Source organism: Pongo abelii, chromosome 17, assembly GCF_028885655.2.
Source record: "Pongo abelii isolate AG06213 chromosome 17, NHGRI_mPonAbe1-v2.0_pri, whole genome shotgun sequence".
Lineage (NCBI taxonomy): Eukaryota > Metazoa > Chordata > Mammalia > Primates > Hominidae > Pongo > Pongo abelii.
Window position 1 is genome coordinate 31,980,330 of NC_072002.2, and position 24,831 is coordinate 32,005,160.

The 24,831-nt window shown below is 40.2% G+C and overlaps 1 protein-coding gene across 7 annotated transcripts in view; it reads left to right on the top strand.

Moving 5' to 3' along the window:
• The window catches only part of MYOM1 (myomesin 1), a 181,994-nt gene that overhangs the window by 81,834 nt on the left and 75,329 nt on the right, over positions 1-24,831 (top strand). For all 7 annotated transcript variants that reach the window (XM_024235866.3, XM_063716983.1, XM_054537694.2 and 4 more), the window contains 4 exons: positions 8,865-9,006; positions 12,054-12,253; positions 14,675-14,731; positions 21,358-21,482. In XM_024235866.3, the coding sequence (XP_024091634.3) occupies positions 8,865-9,006; positions 12,054-12,253; positions 14,675-14,731; positions 21,358-21,482 (524 nt within the window). The remainder of the gene's footprint in view (positions 1-8,864; positions 9,007-12,053; positions 12,254-14,674; positions 14,732-21,357; positions 21,483-24,831) is intronic.

Here is a 24,831-nt window from a genome sequence, read left to right on the forward strand (position 1 = left end):
TCTCTTGAACCCAGGGATTCAAGACCAGCCTGGTAACATAGGCGAGAACCCATTTCTACAAAAAAAAATTTTTTTTAATTAGCTGGGCATGGCGGCATGCACCTGTGGTCCCAGCTACTTGGGAGGCTGAAGAGGGAGGATCACTCAAGCCCAAGAGGTCAAGGCTGCAGTGAGCTGTGATTGCACCACTGCACTCCAGCCTGGGTGACAGAACAAGACCCTGTCTCAAAAAACAAAACAAAACCAAAAAAAGAAAGAAAAGAAAAAGGAAATTCTTGCAGATTACATTGAATAAGAATATATTCGTTTCCAATAAAATAGAGCTAGGCCCGGTGGCTCATGCCTGTAATCCCAGCACTTTAGGAAGCTGAGATGTGTGGATCACTTGAGCTCAGGAGTTCGAGACCAGCCTGGGCAACATGGTAAAATCCCACCTCTACAAAAAATACAAAAAATTAGCCGGGCATGGTGGTGCGCGCTTGTAGTCTCAGCTACTTAGGAGGCTGGAGTGGGAGGATGGCTTGAGCCTGGCAGGGGGAAGTTCCAGTTGGCTGAGATTGTGCCACTGCACTCCAGCCTGGGTGACAGAGTGAGACCTTGTCTCAAAACAAAAACAAAAAAAAGTAGACCTAGTGTAAAAGGTGAGCCCTGAGGGCACCAACTCAAAAGTTACCATTTTCCAGACCATGTTTCCATCATTAATATCAGGACTTTCTTCATCTTCAGGGAGCCATAGTACAGTTCCCTGTGACTGCTCAGGTGGAGATGCTAAATCCTAATGATACCAGCCATCTCAGTTTAAGGAAGCTGCTGCAAAAGAGGGATCTGTTATTTTGGGTGTAAGTCTTTAATATGTATTTCAGAGAGTAAATTTATTATTTCATTTCAGGTCCCTTGGCCCATAACTGAACTTTATAGCCTCTGTTTTGATGAACTAGGAAGCAAAGGGTTTCAGCTTAATTCTTGAGACAAACAAAAATTGTTGACTTTAGAAGTCTTTCTTTTTTTCAGTGGTGTGTGGTTTTTTGTTTTTTGTTTTTTGAGAGGGAGTCTCACTCAGTCACCCAGGCTGGTGTGCAGTGGCTTGATCTCGGCTCACTGCAAGCTCCGCCTCCTGGGTTCATGCCATTCTCCTGCCTCAGCCTCCTGAGTAGCTGGGACTACAGGCGCCCACCACCATGCCCGGCTAATTTTTTTGTATTTTTAATAGAGATGGGGTTTCACCGTGTTAGCCAGGATGGTCTCGATCTCCTGACCCTGTGATCCACCTGTCTCGGTCTCCCAAAGTGCTGGGATTACAGGCGTGAGCCACCACGCCCGGCCTCTTCGGTGGTGTCTTAAATGGATTGGATATGCACATGTGGAATATTATTCCTCCTCGGGATCCTAGCACTTGGGAAGACCATTAGCACTTTTATGCTACCAGGGTAGTGTTCTGTGTTTTTTTATGGGATGATTAGTCAGGTGCAATCATAAGAAGAGATCCAGGAGAGGCACAAGAAAACGATGTTTATAATACTCACAGGTCCTAGGACAGGAACAGCTGGGACACGTGGGAAAGTGCCAGTGTCAGTCATGAGTCAGAAGAGGCAGGAGGAGCAAAGGAGTGCCTAGACCAAGCCCTTTATTGGAGTTTCCTTGGGAAGGGAAAGCAGGGCAAGTAAACAAGTTAGGATTGGCTAGTTCAAATAATTTCAGTAGGCTGTAAATTACAGGTGTGGTCCCTACTTGCCTGGTACCTGGCCCCGGGGATGATTAAGGCAGAACAATATTGCTTCCTGGGTTCTACAGGCCAGATAAAGGAGGTGTGGCTGAAGTGGCTAGTTTGCATATCAGTCATGCTCCCCTCTGGGCCCTAAGAATTGGCTTGCCTCAGGAAGGCAGGCCCTCCTTAGCCAGAAAGGTGTCTAAGATGTTAAAGCATCATAATATAGAGAAAATTTAAAATATAAACAATGCAGGTAGACTAGCTCATTTTTATCTGTCATACACTAAATAGAATCATAAACTCATAAACATTTTGAGTACTCAACTGGGATCCACAGACTTCCAAAGGGTCTATGATTAGAACTGTATTTCAATATATTTACGTTTTCTGGTAATCACATGCATTTTATTTTATGTGTGTAAATGCATTACTCTCAGAAGGACCTCTAGGCATTACCGGCTTGTCAAAGGGGTCGATGGCTCAAAAAATGTTAGAATTCTCATCCTAGTATAACCCCTTAATTTTAAGATGCAGAAACTGAATTTCAAAAAAGTACAGTAATTTACCAAAAACTTCAGTTAATTAGAAGCAGAAGTGGAACTAGGTTATAGTTCTTCCAATGACTAACCCTGGATTTTAATTAGGATCTAGACTAAGCTGCTGAAATGAAATAACAAAGGTTTGTTTCTCTCCTGTATGTGAAAGTTGGGTATGATCCAGATGCCTCTTCCTAGGTCCCCTCTATGTTGTTATTGCACTGTGCCCTGGGGTACTATCCCAGGTTCCCATCCCAGCCTATGGGGAGGAGAAAGAAAGGGAGTGGAGGGGCAGAGGCCGAATTGCCCTCATCACTTCTGCTTGGTGCACACTTAGCACACGCAGACATTTCACAGTGAGGGGAACTAGGATGTACTGTCTCTTGTTAGCGAGCCATGTTTCTGCTAACGCTCAGGGGTCCTAGTACTAAAAGGAAGCAGGAAGAATGATTACTGGGGACAGTTAGCAGGCCATACCACATCAGCATTGAACAATTAAAAATGACCATTGAATTCTGTCCCAGACCGGCGATTGGTATAGATATCTGAATATCTAAACATCTGAAAAGCATATCAGGCTTTCTCCACCACAAAGGCATCATGAAAAAGTCTATATCATCAGGGAAGACAGGAGCTGGCCTTCTGGGAAAACTGCAGTGAGAACCAACACACTGCAATTAGCAAGTGTGTTCATTTAGCCAAATCACCAGGATCAACCTGGCTAGATGAGGATGAACTAAGCTAAGTCTTTGCTTCCGCTTTCCGTTGTTTTACCAGAGCCAGAGAACATCGCTGGCTATTCCAAAAATCTTTGTCATGCTATGGTCCTTCCTTCGTGAACTTTTTCTAGGAACCCTGACCCAGTCTAGGGTTCCTCAACATTTCTCAGTGCCCACACCCAGAATGGCGCCTGTTTGCCAGGTTAGGCCAGACTTCATGTTACTAACTATGGACGGGGTGAAGGTGTTCCAATTTAAAATTTATACTTTAGCCAGCTTTCAAATCCACAAATAAAGGAAATTAAGGAAATGGAAAGATTCTCAGTTTATCAGAGGTTAATGTGAGAGAATTGAAAAGATAAATGGAAAAGGCAAAATTGGAAAGGTAAATTTCAGCAATTGCATTGTGAATTTTACAACCTTTAGAAAAAGATTCCACTTATAAATTTATTTTAAATGATACATATTAGGTTTTTAAAAATGTATTTTTGAGATATAATTTACATACCATAAAATTCACTCATGCTAAGTATACAATTTGGTGCTTTTTAGTATATTTACAGAGTTGGGCAACCATTACCCACACTCCACTTTTAGAAAATTTTGACTGGGTACAATGGCTCACGCCTGTAATCCCAGCACTTTGGGAGGCCAGGATAGGAAGATCTCTTGAGCCCAGGAGTTTGAGACCAGCCTGGGCAACATAGCAAGACCCCATCTCTACAAAAACTGAAAACAATTAGCTGGGTGTGGTGCATGCCTGTAGTCCTAGCTACTCAGGAGGCTGAGGTGGGAGGATTGCTTGAGCCCAGTAGGTCGAGGCTGCAATGAGTGGTGATTGCACCACTGCACTCCAGCCTGGGTGACAGAGTGAGACCCTGTCTCAAAAAAAAAAAGAAAAAAAGAGAGAGAGAAGAAGAAAAGAAGGAAGGGGAGGGGAGGGGAGGGAAGGGGAGGAGAGGGAAGGGGAGGGAAAGGGAGGGAAAGGAAGGGAAAGGAAGGCAAAGGAAGAAGGAGGAGGAAGAGGAGGAGGAGGAGGAAGAAGAAGAAGAAGAGAGGGAGAGAGGGAAGGCAGGCAGGCAGGGAAGGAAGGAGGGAAGGAGAGAAGGAAGGAGGGAAGGAGAGAAGGAAGGAAGGAAGGAAAAGAAAGAAAATTTACATCACCCCAAAAAGATTTCTCCTCCCCATTTCCCTCTCCCATACCCAGTCTAGCCTCCCACAACTACTAATTCACTTTCTATCTCTATAGATTTGTCTTTCTGGACATTTCTGGATCTCTATGGTTTTTTATGTAGGCCTTCTTTGGCTTTACATGTTTTGAGGTTCATTCATGTTGTAACACATTGTTCCTTTTTCTTATTAAATTGCATTCCAATACATGGATATGCATCCTTTTGCCTATACATTCACCCGCTGATGGACAGTGTGATTGTTTTCACTCTTTGGTTATTATAAACATGAGTGTTCATATTTATAGGCCTAGATCTTCATTTCTCCTGGGTATCTACCTACAAGTGGAATTGCTAGGTCATATGGTAAATTTGTGTTTAACTTTGTAAGAAACTGCCATGTTTTAAATAATATTTTTTTTTTTTTTAAACTTTGTAGTCATTGAACTGCACGAGGTCACTTCAGGGCATTGTTTTGGAGCTCTGATATTCTTGCAGCTTAGAAAATAGCTTCCACACCAGAACGATCAGTGTATAAAGCACCATATGTCTGCAGAAACACATTGTAAAGAGCTGTACACATTTGGCCAAGATTTTATTACATAGATAATATGTGTTCATTGTGAAAAAATAGATAATATGAATTTAACAAGTAAAAAGTTAAACCATCCATAAGTCTACCACTCACAGGCATCCAGTGTTACCATTTTATTACATATTCCTTGAGGCTTTGATGTATTCTTTCCTTCTCTTTCTCTTTTCTTTTTTTTCACACTCTCTGTTTCTCTCGCTCTCTCTCATGCAGAGAGAAAGAGACAGAGAAATAATAAAGTGATAAGGGATGTAATTAAAATGTCATGAAAGAAGAATTGAAAATGGCAAATAAGTATATGAAAAAATTTTCATTAGCAATCAAAACAATGAAAATTGAAATGAGGCTGGGCACAGTGGCTCATGCCAGTAATCCCAGCACTTTGGGAGGCCCAGGTGGGAGGATCACTTGAGCCCAGGAGTTCAAGACCAGCCTGGGCAACATAGTGAGACCCTGTCTCTACAAAAAATAAAAAAATTAGCTGGGCATAGTGGAGTATGCCTATAATCCTAGCTACTTGGGAGGCTGAAGAGGGAGGAGAGCTTGAGCCTGGGAGGTCAAAGCCACCGGGAACTAGGATTGCCTCACTGCACTCTAGCCTGGGCCACAGAGTGAGACCCTATCTCACAAAAAATAAAAAGAAAGAAAATTGAAATGAGATTGTTTTTCCTATCATATTGAAAAGATGTAAAGTTTTTTGAAATCCACTGGGGTAAAGGAATAGAGGAACAGGCACTGCTGCAGTGGCTGCTGAGTATAAATTGGTTCAACTTTTCTCAGGGTCTTTGCCACTAAATATCAAAAACACACATTTCCAACAATTCCAGTTCTAAGAACTAAGTGGACAGAGGTGAAAAAAACATTTGGGGGAAAATTGGAAGAAATATAGATATTCACCAATATGCAAGTTGTAGAATAAAGTATAATAGATGCTCCATGAAACAATGACATACCACACAGCAATGAAAACCAATGTCTACCCACATGTATTGATATGGAAATATATCAAGAAAAAACAGCTTACATGAAACTATATAGTACAATCACTTTGTTTCAAAAATAATCATTTCTGAGTTTATAAATATAGAATAAAAGTCTAGAAAGATTTAGGCCAATATGTTAATAGTAGTTATCTCTGGGTTATAAAAAAGGCATTTTAACATATTTTTTGATTATCATATAGTTCATACAAAATATATATAATACTTTTACAATAAAGACAATAGAATTACATTTTGCAAAAAGTTATTAATAGTCTATGTCAAAGGTCAAAATATAAAGAGTAGTAGGCTAATCTTTGATCTAATAATCAAACTTACAAAAAGTTTGGCTATTTGGAGGGCTGGGAGAGGGAAGGGCAGAGGCGTAGAAGAGGATTAATGTTGTCTGAAGGGTGCTGTGGGCCCCACACTGTGTAGCAGCTGCTAGAAGCCAAATACTATGTTTCCTTGCTTCACAGCTGCCTCTTGTCATCCCAAGTATGTTTTGTTTCTCACACTATATCGTAGCTTCTTGAGAAAAAGAAGGATTATTATTATTATTATTATTATTATTTTTGGAGACAAGGTCTTGCTCTGTCACCCAGGCTGGAGTGTAGTGGCGCGATCATACCACACTGCAGCCTCTACCTCCCAGGCTCAAGCAATCCTCTTCCCTCAGCCTCTCAAGTAACTGGAAACACAGGCCCGCACTACCACACCTGGCTATTTTTTTTAAATGCATAGAGACAGGGTCTCACCATGTTGCCCAGGCTGCTCTTGAATTCCTAGGCTCAAGTGATCTACCCAAAGTGCTAGGATTACAGGCATGACCCACTGCACCCAGCTAGGATCCTTATTTTTTAACTTTTGCAGTTAATACCTAGAAGAGTACTAAATGAATGAATGAATGAATGAATGAGAGAATGAATGCCTGAGTTACTTGGAAGATTGTCAAGCCCACCTCAGTTCCAAGCAATGCTATACAAATGCTGAACAATGGTTCCCTGAATGCCCGCTGTCTGCCAGGCTCCATTACAGCGTATTCCTGCCACTGTGCATCTATGCCATGGATGCCCAGCTCACTGAACTCTCCTGTATCAATGCAGGGGCTCCTGGTTGTTGTGCTAAAGGCCGTTAGCAAAAGGACATGGCTAGAGGTTGCCAGCTGTCCCCCTTGTAGCTGATGGCTTTCTAGCAATGCCCCTTTTGCAGCCCAAGCATGTCAGCCTCAGCATCCCCACCTCCTCTGCAGCTCTGCTCTGCCTTTGTCATCAGCAGCCCCACTCTCTGCCATCCAGTGCTCTGAAAGCCTGGAAGGAAAGAAGTGTCTCGCCGGGCGCAGTGGCTCACGCCTGTAATCCCAGCACTTTGGGAGGCCGAGGTGGGCGGATCACAAGGTCAGGAGTTCGAGATCATCCTGGCTAATACAGTGAAACCCCATCTCTACTAAAAATACAAAAAAGAATTAGCCGGGCGTAGGTGGTGCACGCCTGTAGTCCCAGCTACTCGGGAGGCTGAGGCAGGAGAATGGCATGAACCCGGGAGGCGGAGCTTGCAGTGAGCCGAGATCGCACCACTGCACTCCAGCCTGGGAGACAGAGCGAGACTCCGTCTCAAAAAAAAAAAAAAAAAAAAAAAAGAAGTGTCTCCTCATCAAAATGCTCATTTCCCATTGAGTGGCACGCAGAGATTCTGCATTAAGTTTTAGGCACAATGAGTTAGTTACATTCTCCTATAGCACTTCTGCAGGAGATTTTTGCCTAGATGCTTTCCTGCTGGTCCACAGAGCAAGAAACAGAATGTTGAAAACCCAAGTGGCTTGAGCTCTTCACAGGTAATGCAAATCTATTAAATGCAGAAGTAGACAAATATTTCTGCTATGTTATCAAATGTCCTTGTAACTCATAAGAGTTACAGAATGTAGATCATAGGGAAAGAAAGTGTTTGTTTGGTCGACGTGGGTGCTTTCCCTTGAGTGAGTGGCTCCTGCATGTCTCGGCCTCTTCTACTAACTCCGTTTATGAAAGCGTTGGTCAAATGCCAGGAGGAATTGGCAAATGTGGGCCTCCACCCCCAGGGACCCTGCCTCTTGTCTTAATTATTCTCACTTAAAAGATTACTAACTGAATATTTTCATTCCCCCTTTTCTCCCTCCTATAAACAGCCCTGATTCACTAATTTAGCTGTGCCTGAGGGGCTGTGTGGTCAGGGGATCCCATTTCATAAAAAGGGATTGTACTGTTTCTTGTATTATCCTGGACTTTTACTAAACTCAGATAAACTAAGCTCAGATGTGAGTATTGCATTGGAATTCTTTTCCTAAGTGTCTTCAGTTTGGTAACAATCATTTGATTCAAACGAATGTTTTCTCTTTCAAAATGGTAGTGTCTTGCCTAGGGACTGGCAAAGCTCTATGACTCGTATTTTCTTGTGGATGCCTCCAGAAGGGGCATTTGTCTCCCTTGGGAGCCTTTCTTAGTTTTTTCTTAGCAACATTGCACAATCAATGTCATGAGAACAGACTTTCTGGCACAACTGACTTGTCTGAATGCAATCTTCAGCATCTCTATATTAATTTTCTTTGGGAACATTTTGGGCCGCAAGGACCATGAGGCAAAGGTCATGGGTTCTTTTCGGAGCACTTTCTATTTTCTGACACAATGTTCTTCCTGCTGAAGGTGAAAAACACACATTGTTATGTTGGTCAACAAATAGCAAGATTTGGCTGGGCGTGGTGGCTCACGCCTGTAATCCCAGCACTTTGGGAGGTCGAGGCGGGCAGATCACAAGGTCAGGAGATCGAGACCATCCTGGCTAACACGGTGAAACCCCGTCTCTACCAAAAATACAAAAAGAAATTAGCTAGGCGTGGTGGCAGGCACCTGTAGTCCCAGCTACTGGGGAGGCTGAGGCAGAAGAATGGCATGAACCCGGGAGGTGGAGCTTGCAGTGAGCTGAGATCGCACCTCTGCACTCCAGCCTGGGTGACAGAGCGAGACTCCGTCTCAAAAAAAAAATAGCAAGATTTGATGCTTGCTGCCTTGGGGCCAAAGATTGAGCCACTGTGATGATGTAGTAAGAAGCGTGTGCACTGAGACCTCTGCCTGCCTACTGACAGCATGTCTGAGAGGGTTAATGGGATCCTTCTCTGTCTCCACAGATGCTGATGCAGAGATTGAAGGAGCCCCAGCTGCCCCCTTGGATGTGAAGTGCTTGGAGGCCAACAAAGATTATATCATCATCTCCTGGAAACAGCCAGCTGTCGATGGAGGGAGTCCTATTCTTGGATATTTTATTGATAAGTTAGTGCTTAGGCTAACATCAATTACACTTATTTGGTTATAGAGATGCGTGCTTGATTTCTCCCATCATTTCTAGGGGAAATATTTTCTTTTCTGGCTTTCCTCTCCTCCTGTTTCTATTTCTGTATCTCTCTTCATCTTTCTTTTTCTCTATTTGTCTCTGTCTCAGTTTCTCACTCTCTCTTTCTCTCTGTGTGTATATATCTACACACACATATACATACATACATATATACACATACATATAATGGTACCTACATATATACATATAAAATGGGTATATATACCCATTATAAATACGTGTGTGTGTGTGTGTGCGCGTGTATATTGAGTAGGTACTTAGAAACGCTGATTTCTAATTGAGTGCTTTTACAGCAGTTAGTACCTGCAGATGGAGTGGGTCACTCCCCAGCAGACAAATGTGACAGCTCATATCATAGTGTCACAAAATTCATCTTTGGAACTTAGGTAAATAGGTAGGTAGATATGTATACATATATATATTTCATTTCCAAGATGGCCTCTGTTAGGTCTTTATTAGGTCTACAAATTCATAGCATTCTTGCCAAATTAGTAACATGAGCTGGTAGTCAAATTCAAAAAATTCTTCTTTGGAATTTAGGTAAAAGTTCCAAAAATGAATTAAATGTTTACCTAAATTCCAAAGATTAATTTTTTTTAATTTGGCTACCAGCTTATGTCACTAATTCATAGCAAGAATGCTATGAATTTGTAGACCTCATAGAGGCCACCTTGGAAATGAAATCATTGGAATTCAGCATAATGTCCATATTCCTAATATGTCAATAATTTAAGAATATTTACTTTGGTAATACTACCAAAGTCTTATTTCTACCTCAGGATGTGTTTTCAAGTTATACAAAGAAGTAACAACAAAAAATCAATAGGAGCAAATTATTCACTATCTACAAGTTCTTGTCTACATTCTCCAAAACTTAGAGGCTCTGATATTTATAGTAACTGGGCTTTACACATTAATTATGACATGAGTTTGGACAATACAGACAGCAAATTTAGATTTGGCCTAAATAACATTGTTCTCTGACTTGGTTTCTATTCAGATCATTGCTCCAATTCTCTTTTCATTTTTGAGTAATGAAATCTCATTGTAGAAATCACTAGAGACAGATAATCTGTGTTGCATTAGCACAATGGGTTTGCACCAAGGGTGTGTTGAACTTCGCAGTACATAAATACATGCGATTGTGCTCAGAACTATTTGTAAGAAATATTTCTAATAAATTATATACTATTTAACCATCCATGTGAAATAATGCTTCCACAACATTTCATCATTTAGTAGTGATGAACTGTGAAGGTTTAGATATATTCTTTTTTGTGCTTTATTGTCTTTGGCACATTTCCAAGGGAGTTTTAAACTTTGTCCAGTGAAAGGCCAGGGACAATAAGTACATTTTGTTCTCCTCTGGCCTTAGTCGTAGTGAAAATACCCACCTTGTGGCTATTATTTATTAAGCATTTACTGTGTGCATGGCACTGTTCTAAACACTTCGCATATATTAACCACTAACCCATAACCACCCTTTAAGGTCGTTGCTATTATTTCAAGTAGGAAATGAGGCCCAAGACCACATATTAGTGAGGAAGCACTAACTCACCTAAGATCACGCAGGTAATAAGTAGCAGAACTAGAATTCAGATGTGAGCCTGGCAGTAGGTTTGTGTTCTTTCTGCTCCAACGTGCTGCGGAAAGAGTCAGGAGCAGTGAGTTCCACCTTTTTTTCTGCCCACATGAGGTTAGGAAGGATGCTCTAGTGTCACTGGGTCACCATAGCAGTATCTGCACAGAGAAGAGGCTGAGTCCTGGCAGAATCTCTGGAGACAGGTGTAGATTGAAGAATTGTCCTGGCCCTATCAGCTTCTGCCACCACCCCACCTCCCCAAACCCCTAGCAGCTCCAGAATTTCTACCAAGGAGGATTAGGGGAAATGACGGAAGGCAGGGATTGAAGCCACATTTGACAGCACTTTACATAAGGAAAGTGAGGAAGTTGTCTATTCCACTTTACATAAGGAAACTGTCTATTGTCTATATCAAAGAGAGGAAGGTGATTGTGAGGAGGGGAGATAAACCCCCCACACCAGCCACCTCTGTCCTGCCACTGGCAACCCCCACACCTCTGAGAATCACCTGGGAATTACACATTTTGTACATAGAGCCCATGTTGGGGAAATGATATGAACTAAAAGTACAGCACTCTGCTCATAAAAAAAGTAAGAGTTGCTTAATCCTAATGCTGTAAAATTTAATCACATGTTGAACCCCTAAAGCTTTGTTGATCAGGCCAACAGCATGATATGAGCTGTCATATTTGTCTGCTGGGAATGACCCACTCCATCCCCAGGTACCAACTGCTGTAAAAGCACTCAATTAGAAATCAGTGTTTCCAAGTACCCACTCAATCTGCCCCTGCCAGGCCTGGGCATCTCCCCACCTGTCATCAATCTCTTCTGTTAAAGAAACAAATATCTTCACAATAACCTTCTTACCCTCTACACAGGATGGAATGACCATGAAGTGAGAAAATATGGTGAACTCTTTTCCAAACTACAGTGCAAATAGTTAGGTTTTAAGATGCCAATTTTCTTAATAATACCTCTGTTTTTCAAAGAAAATACCTAAAGAAGACAAAGAAGTCACTAATGGTAGAATTGAAGGCATCAGCCGGGGAGATGTTTGGGGATCTTCTCCAATGCTAAGATTGGAGATATTTATCTGCTTATCCCAGCAACCCCCCAAACCCCTCTGCTTTCTACACAAGGCCCCTCAGATGCCTGCTTTTTATGAGTTCAGGAAGGACCTGAGGCTTCTTTCCTCTTGGTAAAGAAGACACAGTGCATTTGAGTGAAACAGAGTGCCTGCAGTTCGCCAGCTAGCGAGCCACGCCTGACTTGGATATTTTACAGGGAGAAGATCTGAAACAACTGGGAGGTTTTGCAGCTCTGGAGATATTCATTAAGCCATACTTCTTTTAATATTTTTGTCAATCACGCTCATTCCTTTAGGTGTGAGGTGGGCACAGATAGCTGGTCACAGTGCAATGACACACCTGTGAAGTTTGCTCGTTTTCCTGTCACTGGATTGATCGAAGGGCGTTCCTATATCTTCCGAGTTCGAGCAGTGAATAAAACGGGAATAGGTTTCCCATCTCGAGTTTCCGAGCCCGTGGCTGCTCTGGATCCGGCTGAGAAAGCTAGACTTAAAAGTAAGCACTTTTCATTTTTCAGGACCTTCCCTAAACCTTTTTAAAACGACTGCAAGAATCAGCTTCCTGATTGTTCCTCTCCCTTCCACTAGAGGGAGACAAGAACAAGAAATCCTTTTTCCATCAGAAAATCCGAGGGGGAGAAACCCCCGAAAACATTGCCTTAGCCGTTCTCTTAAGGGTTTTATTTTATTTTATTTTATTCAGAAACATTTATGTTGTTAAATTGAGTTCCAGGCATTGTGTGTGGAATGAAGTATGAAAGCAGAGAGCCTGGAGAGCGTTTTTATTCCCGTTATTATACATTCCAAACATAATTTTCTTTCTGGCTCAAGGTCTATTTCTTTACCTTGGAGTCCACCCTCAGAGCATTAATATCTCAGCACAGTGCGTCTCTCTATGTCAAAGGAAAAACAGATAGACAACGTTATATCTAATCTGTGTTTGAGTTCTCATATTAGACTGTCAAAAATCATCTTTTCAGTCCTGGCGCGGTGGCTCACGCCTGTAATCCCAGCACTTGGGGAGGCTAAGGTGGGAGGATTGCTTGAGCCTAGGAGTTCTGAGACCAGCCTGGGCAACATAGAAAGACCCCATCTTTACAAAAAAAAAAAAAAAGAAAAAAATGGAAAAAAAAAAGCCAGGCATGGTAGCACACAGCTGTAAGTCCCAGCTACTCAGGAGGCTGAGGTGGGAGGATCTCTAGAGCCCAGGAGGTCAAGGCTGCAGTGAGCTGTGATTACACCATTGCACTCTAGCCTGGGCAACAGAGCAAGACCCTGTCTCAATAATAACAATAATAATAATCTTTTAATAGATGTAGTCTCCAAGTCTTAATGTCAAAACCGTGGTACATGAATCATGCCCTGTAATCATGCCTTGTATTTGTTTCATGGAAACCCATATGGCATCTGCAACAATAGGGAACGTAAAATGACATTATGAGAAGTGTTGGATAGTAACATTTCAGTCGTATGCCAGGCTTCTCAATCTTGGCCCTACTGGCATTTTAGGCCAGTAATTCTTTGTTGTTGTGGGAGGTGGCTGGGGTTGTCCTGTTCATTGCAGGAGGCTGAGCAACATCACTTGTCTCTACCCACTAGATGCCAGCAGTGTCATGGAGACACTGCCAAATGTCACCTGAGGGGCAAAATCACCTTTGTAGAGGACTGCTGGTCTGTGCTACATTCACAGTGTTATTCTTTACCTTCAGTACATGTAGTGGCATCGTTAAAGTCTAATTAAAATAATGTCACTGGCTGGGCATGGTGGCTCACACCTGTAATCCCAGCACTCTGGGAGGTCAAGACGGGTGGATGACCTGAGGTCAGGAGTTCATGACCAGCTGGGCCAACATGGCGAAACCCCATCTCTACTAAAAATTACAAAAAATTAGCCAGGCGTGGTGGCAGGTGCCTGTAATCCCAGCTACTCGGGAGGCTGAGGCAGGAGAATCATTTGAACCCCGGAGGCAGAGGTTGCAGTGAGCCGAGATCGCGCCACTGCACTCCAGCCTAGAAGACAGAGCGAGACTCTATCTCAAAATAATAATAATAATAATGTTACCATTTCCCCAGCAACCGTGTCTCATCAGGCTCCTTGATTGCTCTTCAGTCACTTTTCACCAACCCTCCGACTTCCTGCCCTCCTTTCTAAACTTGCAAATTCTATCTCATACATTCGTTTGCTCCTCTTTTGTCAATTCCAATCAAAATAAGATTTGTTTGAATTGAAAATAAGTTACCTTCTTTACTGTCTTTCTGTTTTTGCACAAACTCTGACACAAAGTCCCCTGGTTAATGCAAGAGTAGAACCACTCTCTCTTTCTGATGTTTATGGGATCATACAAGTGAATTTCCTCTTTAACTTTGTACCCGTATCATTCATTTTCCTTGCTCAGGATCTCAACTGATTTCCTTTGGAGATAATGTTTTTCAAAATGTAATGGGAAAAATTTGCTTTGCTGAGCTTTGCTGCAGGATCAGCACCCCCTTTCCTCTTTCATCTTATTATGACAGATAAATAACTACCAGGCTTACAATTGTTCTGGAAATGTTTCTCCCAAACGCATGCTATCTCTTCAGAGGGGATGAGCAAGCCTTCCTGTTCCAGGAGATTTCATATTGAACAGTTAAATGAACACAGGTTACTTACCTAGCTTGTGCAAGTACAGTTCCAGAAATGTCTACTCAGCCAGTCCAGGCAGATTCTAGGCTCCAGCAGATTATGAGTCCCTTGAGGACAGGGGCTGTGTTTCCCACAATGCCCTCTACATGATTGATACCATTCATGGGAAAACACATAAGTCTACTAGTAACAAACCCAGTTGTGACTAATCTGACCACTTTCCCAATTCATCAGTGCAGCTGATAAATTGCACACTTGTGAACGTTTGTGATTCTTATATTTGTCTTTATTCAGGTCGCCCCTCAGCACCCTGGACTGGACAGATCATTGTTACTGAAGAAGAACCTTCAGGTAAGAAGTCTGGTTGCCCCAGATACTATTACTGATGTTTTGCTAAGCAGTTTGCCTTCTGTTGTGGAGGGAGCAGTGTGTATTGCTTAAGATGTTTTGGGAAGAACATTCTAAAATATCTGGAGATTGTAAGTAACTTACGTCAGAGAATCTCATTTTATTTTTAAAGCTTTCTTGAGGTGTAATTGTCATACAGTATACTGCAAATATGTAACATGTACAATTTGATAAATTTTACACGTGTATATACCCATGAAACCATCACCATTTTCAAAATAATGAACATATTTGTCACCCCTAAAATTTCCCCCTGCCCATTCGTAATTCCTCCTTTTCATGTCTCCCCATCTCCAGCTGTCACTGATCTGCTTTCTGCCACTTACATTGTCCACAATTGCAGATCAATTGAATCATGTTCATTTTTGTCTGTTTTTCTTTACTCAGCATAATTATTTTGAGACTTATCTACATTGGTGTGTGTATCAATTCATTCCAATGTATTTATCCATTCACTGTTGAAAGCTTCTATGAACATTCTTAACTGTTTCTGTGGACATAGGCTTTCATTTATTATCTTGCATAAATACCTAGGAGTTGAATGGATGTGTTCTGTGGTAGGAGTATGCTTAATTTTTAAAGGAACTGCCAGCTGTTTTCTGAAATGATTGTACCATGTTCCCTTCCCCTCCAGCACTGCATGAGAGTTCCAGTTGCTCCCGCATTGTCACTAGCACTTAGTGTGGCCAGTCTTTTTAATTTCAGCCATTCTAGTGGGTTCATAGTGATATTTCTTTGTGGCTTTGATTTGCATTTTACTCATAATGTCAAGCATCTTTTCATGTGTTTATTTGCCAATTTTTTTGACATTGGGCATCTTTGTCAAATCCAGGTATTTTTCTTGTTTTTTTCCCCCTGGAAATGTTATAGCATTAGTTTTTACTTTTCACTCTGTGACGCATTTAAAATTAATTTTTTCTATTTACAAGAAGTAAGGGCCTCAATTATTACTATCATTCATACTTGCATATGGCTATTAAATTATTTCAGCAATATCTATTGAAAAGATTATTCTTTACCCAACGAATTTGTCTTGGCACCATTGTCAAATTCAATTTATTACATATGTGTGGATCAATTTCTGGAATCTCTATTGGTCAATTTTTTTTCCCCTCCATCAATACCATACTGTCTTTATTACTATAGCTTTTCTGAGCTTCATTTTTTTCATATATAAATTTTAGCATCTTCAAATCAGTATAAGTCCTCTAATCTTGTGTTGGTTTTTTTCCCCCCAAAGTTGTTTCAGCTATTCTGTCTTTACATTTCTATAAAAATTTTAAAATCAGCTTATCAACTTCTACAAAAAACATGCTGGGATTTCAGCCAAACAGCGTTGAGTCCTTTGATTTATGAACATAGCCTGTATCTCCATTCATTTAGCTTTGCTTTCATTTCTCTCACCTTAGTAGTTTTAGTGTGCAGGTCCTGCACATTTTTATAGATTTAATCTCATACATTCGTTTGCTCCTCTTTTATCAATTCCAATCAAAATAAAATTTGTTTGAATTGAAAATAAGTTACCTTCTTTACTGCCTTTCTGTTTTTGCACAAACTCTGACAAAAAGTCAGAGTATCTGACTTTTTATATATATATATAATATTTCTGATGATGCTGTAAATGGTATTGTTTTTTATTTTAATTTGTTTTTAATGCTAGTATAAAGAAACACAATTGATCTTTGTATATTGATTTTGTGTCCTGCATCCTTGCTGAACTAATTTATTAATTCTCACAAACATTAGGGTTTTTAATGAAATTTTATTATGGATTTTCTATTACAAGATTATGCCATCTATAAATAAAGATAAATTAACTTCTTCCTTTTCAATCTGGATACATTTTATTTCTTTTTCTTTCCTTATTGCTCCATCTAGAACCTTTAGTACAATGTTGAATAGAAGTGGTAGACCGGTCATCTTTGCCTTTTCCTGATCTCAGGGGGAAAGCATTCAGTCTTTCACCATTAAGTCTAACATTAAGTGTAGGTTTTGTATAGATATCCTTTATCAAGTTGAAGAAAATTTCTTCGACTCCTGGTTTTCTGAGAGTTTATATTAGGAAAAAGTGTTGGATTTTGTCAAATGCTTTTCCTGTATCTATTGAGACGATCATATGATTTTTATTTTTCCATTAACATATTGAATTGTATTGATTAATTTTAGATTATTAAACCTAAATAAAATAAATAATGCAAACTAAACCTCACAGTCTTGGGTTGAATGTCACCATGTTATGCTGTGTTATCCTTTTTATACATTGCTGGAGTTTATTTGCTAAAAACTTTTAAAGGAATTTTTGTATCTATATTCATAAAAGATATTGGTCTATGGTTTTTCCTAGTAAAGTCTTGGTTTAGTTTTGGTATTAGGGTACTGAGTGGAAAGTATTCCCATTATTTTAATTTTTTGAAAGAGCTTGTGTTAACTTTTTTTTTTTTTATTAAACGTTCAGTATAATTTGCCAGTAGAGCCATCTAGGCCTGGAGGTTTGTTTTTTGGTTTGTTTGTTTTGTTTGGTTGTGGGAAGCTTTTATACTGCAAATTCAATTAAAAATATAAATTTAGGACTATTCAGGTTATTTACTTTTTCTTGAGTAAAATTTAATAGTTTTCATCTTTCAAGAAACTTTTTCATTCATAAAGTTGTTCATATTTTCTTATTATCCTTTTAATACTTGCAGAATTTGTAGTGGTGTCACCTCTCTCATTCCTAATATTTGTGTTTTACCTCCTTTGTCCTGACCTGACTAGAAGTTTATCAGCTTTATTGATGTTCCCAAAGAAACAGCTTTTGGTTTCATTGATTTTCTATATTTTTATTCTGTTTCCAGTTTTATTTATTTCTGTTCTTATCTTTATTATTTCCTTTTTTTCTGCTTATTTGAGTTTAATCTGCTGGGTTTTTTTCTAGTTTCTAAAGGTAGAAGCTGAGGTCCTTAATTTGAAGTATTCTTTTTTAACGCATGCATTTAGTGCTAAATATTTTTTTCTAAGTACTCCTCTAGCTGTATTTCACACATTTTCATCTGTTGTGTTTTCATTTTTATTTTGTGCAAAATACTTTCCAATTTTTTGATACCTTCTTTGATACATGGATTATTTGGAGTATGTTATTTAGTTACTAAATATTTGCAGATTTCCCAAGTACATTTCTCTTATTTGTTTTTAATTTAATTCTATTATGAAAATTAAATAGAACATATTTTGTATTATTTGAATCCTTTTAGATTTTCTTGAACTTGTTTTATGGTCCAGAAAAAGAGCTATCTTGGTAAATATTTAGTGTGCGCTCGAAAAGCATTGTATTTTTTTTTTTTTTTTTGAGACAGAGTCTCACTCTGTTGCCCAGGCTGGAGTGCAGCAGCTCAATGTTGACTCACTGCAACCTCCGTCTCCCAGGTTCAAGTGATTCTCCTGCTTCAGCCCCCATGAGTAGCTGGGATTACAGGCACATACCACCATACCAGGCTAATTTTTGTATTTTTAGTAGAGATGGGGTTTCACATGTTGGCCAGGCTGGTCTCGAACTCCTGACCTCAGGTTACCTGCCTGCCTCAGCCTCCCAAAGTGCTGAGATTACAGGCGTTAGCCACACACCCAGCCAAAAAGCATAGTATTCTGCTATTGTTGAGTTTTATAAATATTAATTAGGTCAAGTTAGTTGATAGCATTGCTCAAGTCTTTTAGATCCGTAATTATTTACTATTACTAATATCTACTTGTTCTATCAATTATTGAGAGAGTAGTGATGAAATAGCCAACCAAATGGTGCATTTATCTGTTTCTTCTTGCAGTTCTACCAGTTTCTTCATGTATTTTGGGATGTTATTAGATGCATTAACATTTTTATTATTATATCCTCTTATGAATTGACCACTTTATTGTTATAACATGACTTCTTTTACCCATGGTAATGTTTTTTGCTTGGAAATCTACTTTTAATATAGCTATTCCAGCTTTCTTTTGATTAGTGTTAGCATGGTTTACTATTTCCATCCTTTTACACTTAGCCTATGTGTGTCTTTATATTAATATGATGTGTTTCTCATAGGCAGCATATAGTTGGGTCTTGCTTTTTAAAAATCTAAATTGGTAATCTTTGCCTTTTAATTGGGGTGTTTTAACCATTTACATTTCATGTGATCGTTGATATGATTGGATTTAAATCAATCATCTTGCTATTTGGTTTCCATCTATTCCATTTATTTGTTTCCTTTTTTTCTCTTTTTCTACTTTTTTTGGATTGAGTATTTTTTATTATTCCATTTTATCTGTATTCTCTTGTTGGCTAAAATTTTTTGTTTTGCTTTTTAGTAGTTTAGAATTTATAATATACATCTTTTCACAGTCTACCTTCCAGTAATATTATATTACTTCACATGTAGTGTAAGAATTTACAACAGTGCCTTTTTTTGTTTGTTTTTTGAGATGGAGTCTCGCTCTGTCGCCCAGTCTGGAGTGTAGTGGTACAGTCTCGGCTCACTGCAAGCTCCTCCTCCCAGGTTCATGCCATTCTCCTGTCTCAGGCTCCTGAGTAGCTGGGACTACAGATGCCCACCACCATGCCCAGCTAATTTTTTGTATTTTTAGTACAGACAGGGTTTCACTGTGTTAGTCAGGATGGTCTTGATCTCCTGACCTTGTGATCCACCCACCTTGGCCTCCCAAAGTGCTGGGATTACAGGTGTAAGCCACTGTGCCCGGCCTTCTTTTTTTTTTTTTTTGAGACAGGGTCTCACTCTGTTGCCCAAGCTGGAGTGCAGTGGAATGATCATGGCTCACTGCAGCCTCGACCTCTTGGGCTCAAGCAATTCTGTCACCTCAGCCTCCCAAGTAGCTGGGGATATAGGTACACACCACCATACCTGGCTAATTTTTGTATTTTTTGTAGAGATGGGGTTTCACCATGTTGCCCAGGCTCATCTCAAACTCCTGAGCTCAAGTAATTCACCTACCTTGGCCTCTCAAACTGTCTGGATTACAGGCATGAGCCATCGTGCCTGGCCTGCGACAGTATTATTCCGTTTCCCACTCTTAGCCTTGGTGCTGTTATTGTCATACATTTTATTTTCATATTTATTGTAAACTACACAATACGATATTATTATGTTGACTGTGGTCAATTATCTTTCAGAGATACAAAATGTAAGAAAAAAAGGCTTTATTCACTCACATTTTTATCATTTCCATTGCTTTTCATTTATTTGTATAAATCCAGATTTCCATCTGATATAATTTTCTTTTCACCTGAAGCACTTCCTTGAACATTTCTTGTAGTGCAGGTATTTTATCTTTTGTTACGTAAAAAAAAACCTCTATTTTACCTTCATTCTTGAAATATATCTTCACTGAGTATAGAATTCTAGGTTGACAGTTTTTTCTCTCAGTACTTTAAGAGCTTTGTCCAGCATAGTGCAGATCTACACTACAAGAATGATTGCTTTTATTCTTATTTTTGTTCCTCAATATATAATGTGTCTTCTGTATCTGTTTTTAATATATTCTCTTTATCACTGTTTGTCAGCATTTGATTATGATATGCATTGTGTAGTTTTCTTCATATATCTTGTGCTTATAGGGTTTGCAAATTTCTCTTATCTGTGAGTTTGTAGTTTTCATCAGATTTGGAAATTTTTCATCATTATTTCTTTAAATATTTTTTCTGTACCTCATTATTTTTCTTGACCTCTGGAGTCTATGTATTTCCAGTCTTCTCCCTCCCTGCCCGATAAGACCAACTTTACTGTAACTGTAAACTAAAACTGTACTAAACTTTACTAAAACTATAAACTCAACTCCACTGGGACCTTGGCTCCTGCCTATCTGCTTATAGGATTCTGTCCCCCACTTATTTTCATATCTGAGCCAGGGTAAATCCTGCTTGTGGAGGGTTCATGTGGCTCTAAACTCTAGATGCTCTGGGACTTCTGGGATCTGGGTGCTTCTGGAAGTTTGTCCTTGCTTTCACCCTAACACTCCTGACCTGGCCTCACAACTATTTAAAGATAAGAAGAGTATCCTAGATTCCTTAGCTCTATATTCTAAATGAGCAATGGGGCTGGCTGCAGTGGCTCATGCCTGTAATCCCAGCAATTTGGGAGGCCAAGGCAGGAAGATCACTTCAGCTCAGGAGTTCAAGACCAGCCTGGGCAACATAGGGAGACCTCATCTCTACAAAAAAAAAAAAAAATTTTTTTTGAATTATGTAGGTGTGGTGGTGTGCACCTGTGGTCCCAGCTGTTTGGAAGGCTGAGGTGGGAGGATCACTTGGGCCCAAGAGGTCAGGGCTGCAGTGAGCCATAATTGCACCACTGCATGCCAGCGTGGATGATAGAGTGAGACCCATTCCCCCCCACAAAAAAACCAAAACAACAACAACTGCTCAACGGCATTTGAAGAATCAATGAATGAATGATGTTTTGGGGGAATTTTAGAGACAAGGTACTTCTTTATACTGTGGAGACATAATTAACTCTTCCTCCAGGAGGAGAGCAGCATCTGTGGCTCTCTGAGTATCCTGGGCTACCCAGAATGTGTGCTTCTCATTTTTCCTTGTTGTTTTTCAGAGGGTATTGTGCCTGGCCCCCCAACAGACCTCTGTGTCACTGAGGCCACCCGGAGCTATGTGGTGCTCAGCTGGAAGCCCCCTGGCCAGCGTGGTCATGAGGGCATTATGTACTTTGTGGAAAAGGTAAGACTCTAGAATCAACATGACCAAATACTACCTCCTAAGGATTTCTTTAGAAAAGTAGAGGCTAAATTCCCAGGGACGATGGAGTGAGGGAGGAGGAGGGAGCATGTCCTGATCTCACTAGATTGTTATAAACTGAGAACTCTCTCCATAGAACAAAGTATATCACGCAAAACTGTTCCTAAAAATCAAGGGGTTTATGGATCCCCAAGACTCACCCACAGACTCCTAAGAGATCCAGACCCAATATCATAGCCCCTACGAGAAGAGAAATGTTCCTGAAATGGTAGATTGCCTGTATGACAATGTTTTCTAGAGACCTTCCTGTCTCCTTTGCTTTCATAATGGCTTTTCATCTCTCTACCACTCCTCCTTCTGTAGTAGGACATGAACATCATGAGGCTAGAAGGGAGGGGGTAACAGAGAAGGGGCAATACTCTCAAATGGCCGGGAGTGTGGAAGACAGCAACCTCACGCCACTGCACTTGGCTAGCCCCACTCTGAGTACAGGTAGCAGAATGAGGTCAGGGATCACAAAACAATAAATATTGGGAAGTTCTTTCCAAGATATTTTACAATTATGTCAGGAATTAGAACATTAGAGAGGACAGCATGCAATGAAGGGCCAGAATGGGTGGAATGAATGAGAACGGTATGTGAATCAACCACACATCCGTATTTGAGGGTAGTTCTGATAAGGATTTATGCCCAACAAATGGAGAAGAGCCAAGACCTGTACAGGACATTATTTCGGCAGAACTGACTCAGCCACAAGTGTAGAAATAGGAGAGCCGGCCAGGCAAGGCACAGGTCTTAGCGGGGGTAAGAAGTCCGTGGCTAACAGGATCATTGCTACTGGAAAACGACATTTAAAGAGAATTTGCTTAAAATGAGGTTCAAAATCCATTTGTTAAAAAGGTTCTGATTAGGATATAATTGAGAAAATGAAAGAAAATGCATTTATTTTATCCCATATGTAAGAACATTTATATTTTTATTGGTAGTGATGCACCATTTTTTAGAACAATAAATGAAACAAGTGTTTGTACCTTTAAATTTTATTTTTATAAAATTGTGTGATAGCATGAAAAGGTATCATTTACTTTACATTTTACTTTCATAGCAAAATCATAGAAATTTTTTTAATAAAAATATGGTGCTCAATTAATTTTCCTAAAGGTCTTTCTCTTTTATCCTTAATACTGTTTTGATCATTCAATTTTGTAACACCTATTACGTCACCTTCCCTGATAATTATTGCAAGAAAATACATTTAATAGGTATATAGGTGTATGCAAACTTCTGCAAATTAGGTAACAAGATAAAGACAATATGCAAATGTCTTTGAGCTGCATTCTTCACTTTCTTTTTATTCCTAGCAAATCGGTAACAATGAATGCCTTATCTCCTCTACATGCAATATGGATATCTTCCAAGAGAGTCTTGTTTTACAAAACTAATATTCAATTTTTATATACTTTCCAGATATCAGCTTCAAATATAATATAAATTGAGTAGCATTCTAAGCTTTTTTTTTTTTTTTTTTTTTTTGAGACAGTCTCACTCTGTTGCCCAGGCTGGAGTGCAATGGTGCAATCTCAGCTCACTGCAACCTCTGCCTCCCCGGTTTAAGCAATTCTCCTGCCTCAGCCTCCCTAGTAGCTGGGATTACAGGCATGAGCCACCACGCCTGGCTAAATTTTGTATTTTTAGTAGAGACAGGCTTTCACCTTGTTGGCCAGGGTGATCTCGAACTCCTGACCTCAAGTAATCCTCCTGCCTCAGCCTCCCAAAGTGCTGGGATTACAGGCATGAGCCACCACGCCCGGCTGCATTCTAAGCTTTTTAAAAGAAAACAGATGGCAAAAATAGAGTGGTGGATCAATGTTCATTTCCTAGTGTGTTTAATACACACCCCCACTGAATCTCTTTGAAACACTCCACAGGAGAAGGTTCTGAATAACCTCTGTGACAGTAATTACCATCTTTCCTATAATAAGGGCACATAACAACTATTTGGAGGTGTTTTCTGCAGATGAGTCAACTTTGGCTTCTGCTGAACTTTTCCTTTGGTCATATAAACTCTAATTTCTCTTTGGAAGTCTATAACTTCCCTTGACCTAAATACCTGTGAGTTTGTGATTAAAAATTTCAGTATTCTTCCCCCAGCACACCTATTGGCATGGAACAGAAGGGGACGTTTATGAACACAGTACTATGTAGGGAGGCCTGCACAGGGCATAGAACACCCAGGATGCTGGGTATTGAGGACACAGAACACATCCAGGGATCTGGGGTACATTTGCAGAACCATCCAAATGTCAAACTGTTCTGAGCTGAGGCTAAAATTATTTCTGATGTGGCTGTTCTGATATGCTGACCTTTCTAAAGGGAAAAGGTTTGTGCGCTCCTGTCCCTGCTGCGTCTGTTCCAGGATGCCCTGCACCCAGCATGTTGCCTCTTGGGCCACCCCTGTGCTTGTTCTTCTTCATGGCACGTCCTTGATCCCTGGAATGGGTGAAATTGAAGGGTTTATTAGCAAGGGACTCAGATAAATCAGTCCTTGGCACTTCCAGCCTTCCCGTCATACTGTATTCTTTTTAGACCCAAACTTTTTCCTCAGGTGTCTTACGTCTTGAGCTCTTTCTCTCACTCCCCTATCAAAAATCCAGTCGTGTCAGAGGCAAGGACTGTATCACTCGTTAACAGCAGGAATGAACATAGCTAAGATTTGCACTGTTCTAAGCACCTTACATGAGTTAACTCACTTAATTCAGAGTAGCCCTATGAGGTAAATATCTTTGTTTTCATCATGCCTGTATATTTTTAAGTGCTTTATAGAGATAGGGTCTCCCTATGTTGCCCAGGCTGATCTTGAACTCCTGGGCTCAAGCGATCCTCCCCTGTTAGCCTCCTAAAGTGCTGGGATTATAGTTGTAAGCCACTGTGCCTGGCAGATCATGCCTATTTTGTAGATGAGGAAACTGAGGCATAGAAAGGTTTATAATTTGCCCGAGGTCACAGAGCTGGTACAACACAGAACTGAGATTTGAACCCCAGCAGTCTGGTTCAGGTGCATAAATCCAACTATTACACCGGGCCACCTTTCAGTCTTCCCAAGCTTGTCTTCTTCTCTGGAAAACGTTGACAATCATACAATACTACCTCCACAATACCTACTCCATGTCATAGTTGAGAGGAGTAAAGAGTAATAATGGCTTATAAAGTTTTCGGCACAGTGAAAGGCAGCTATTTTTTTATGAGAGTATAAACAACTGATAATGGCTTAAGAATTTGCCAGGGCCAAATATGTGAAAAGAAATCAAAGCCATAAACGAAAAGATTAAAG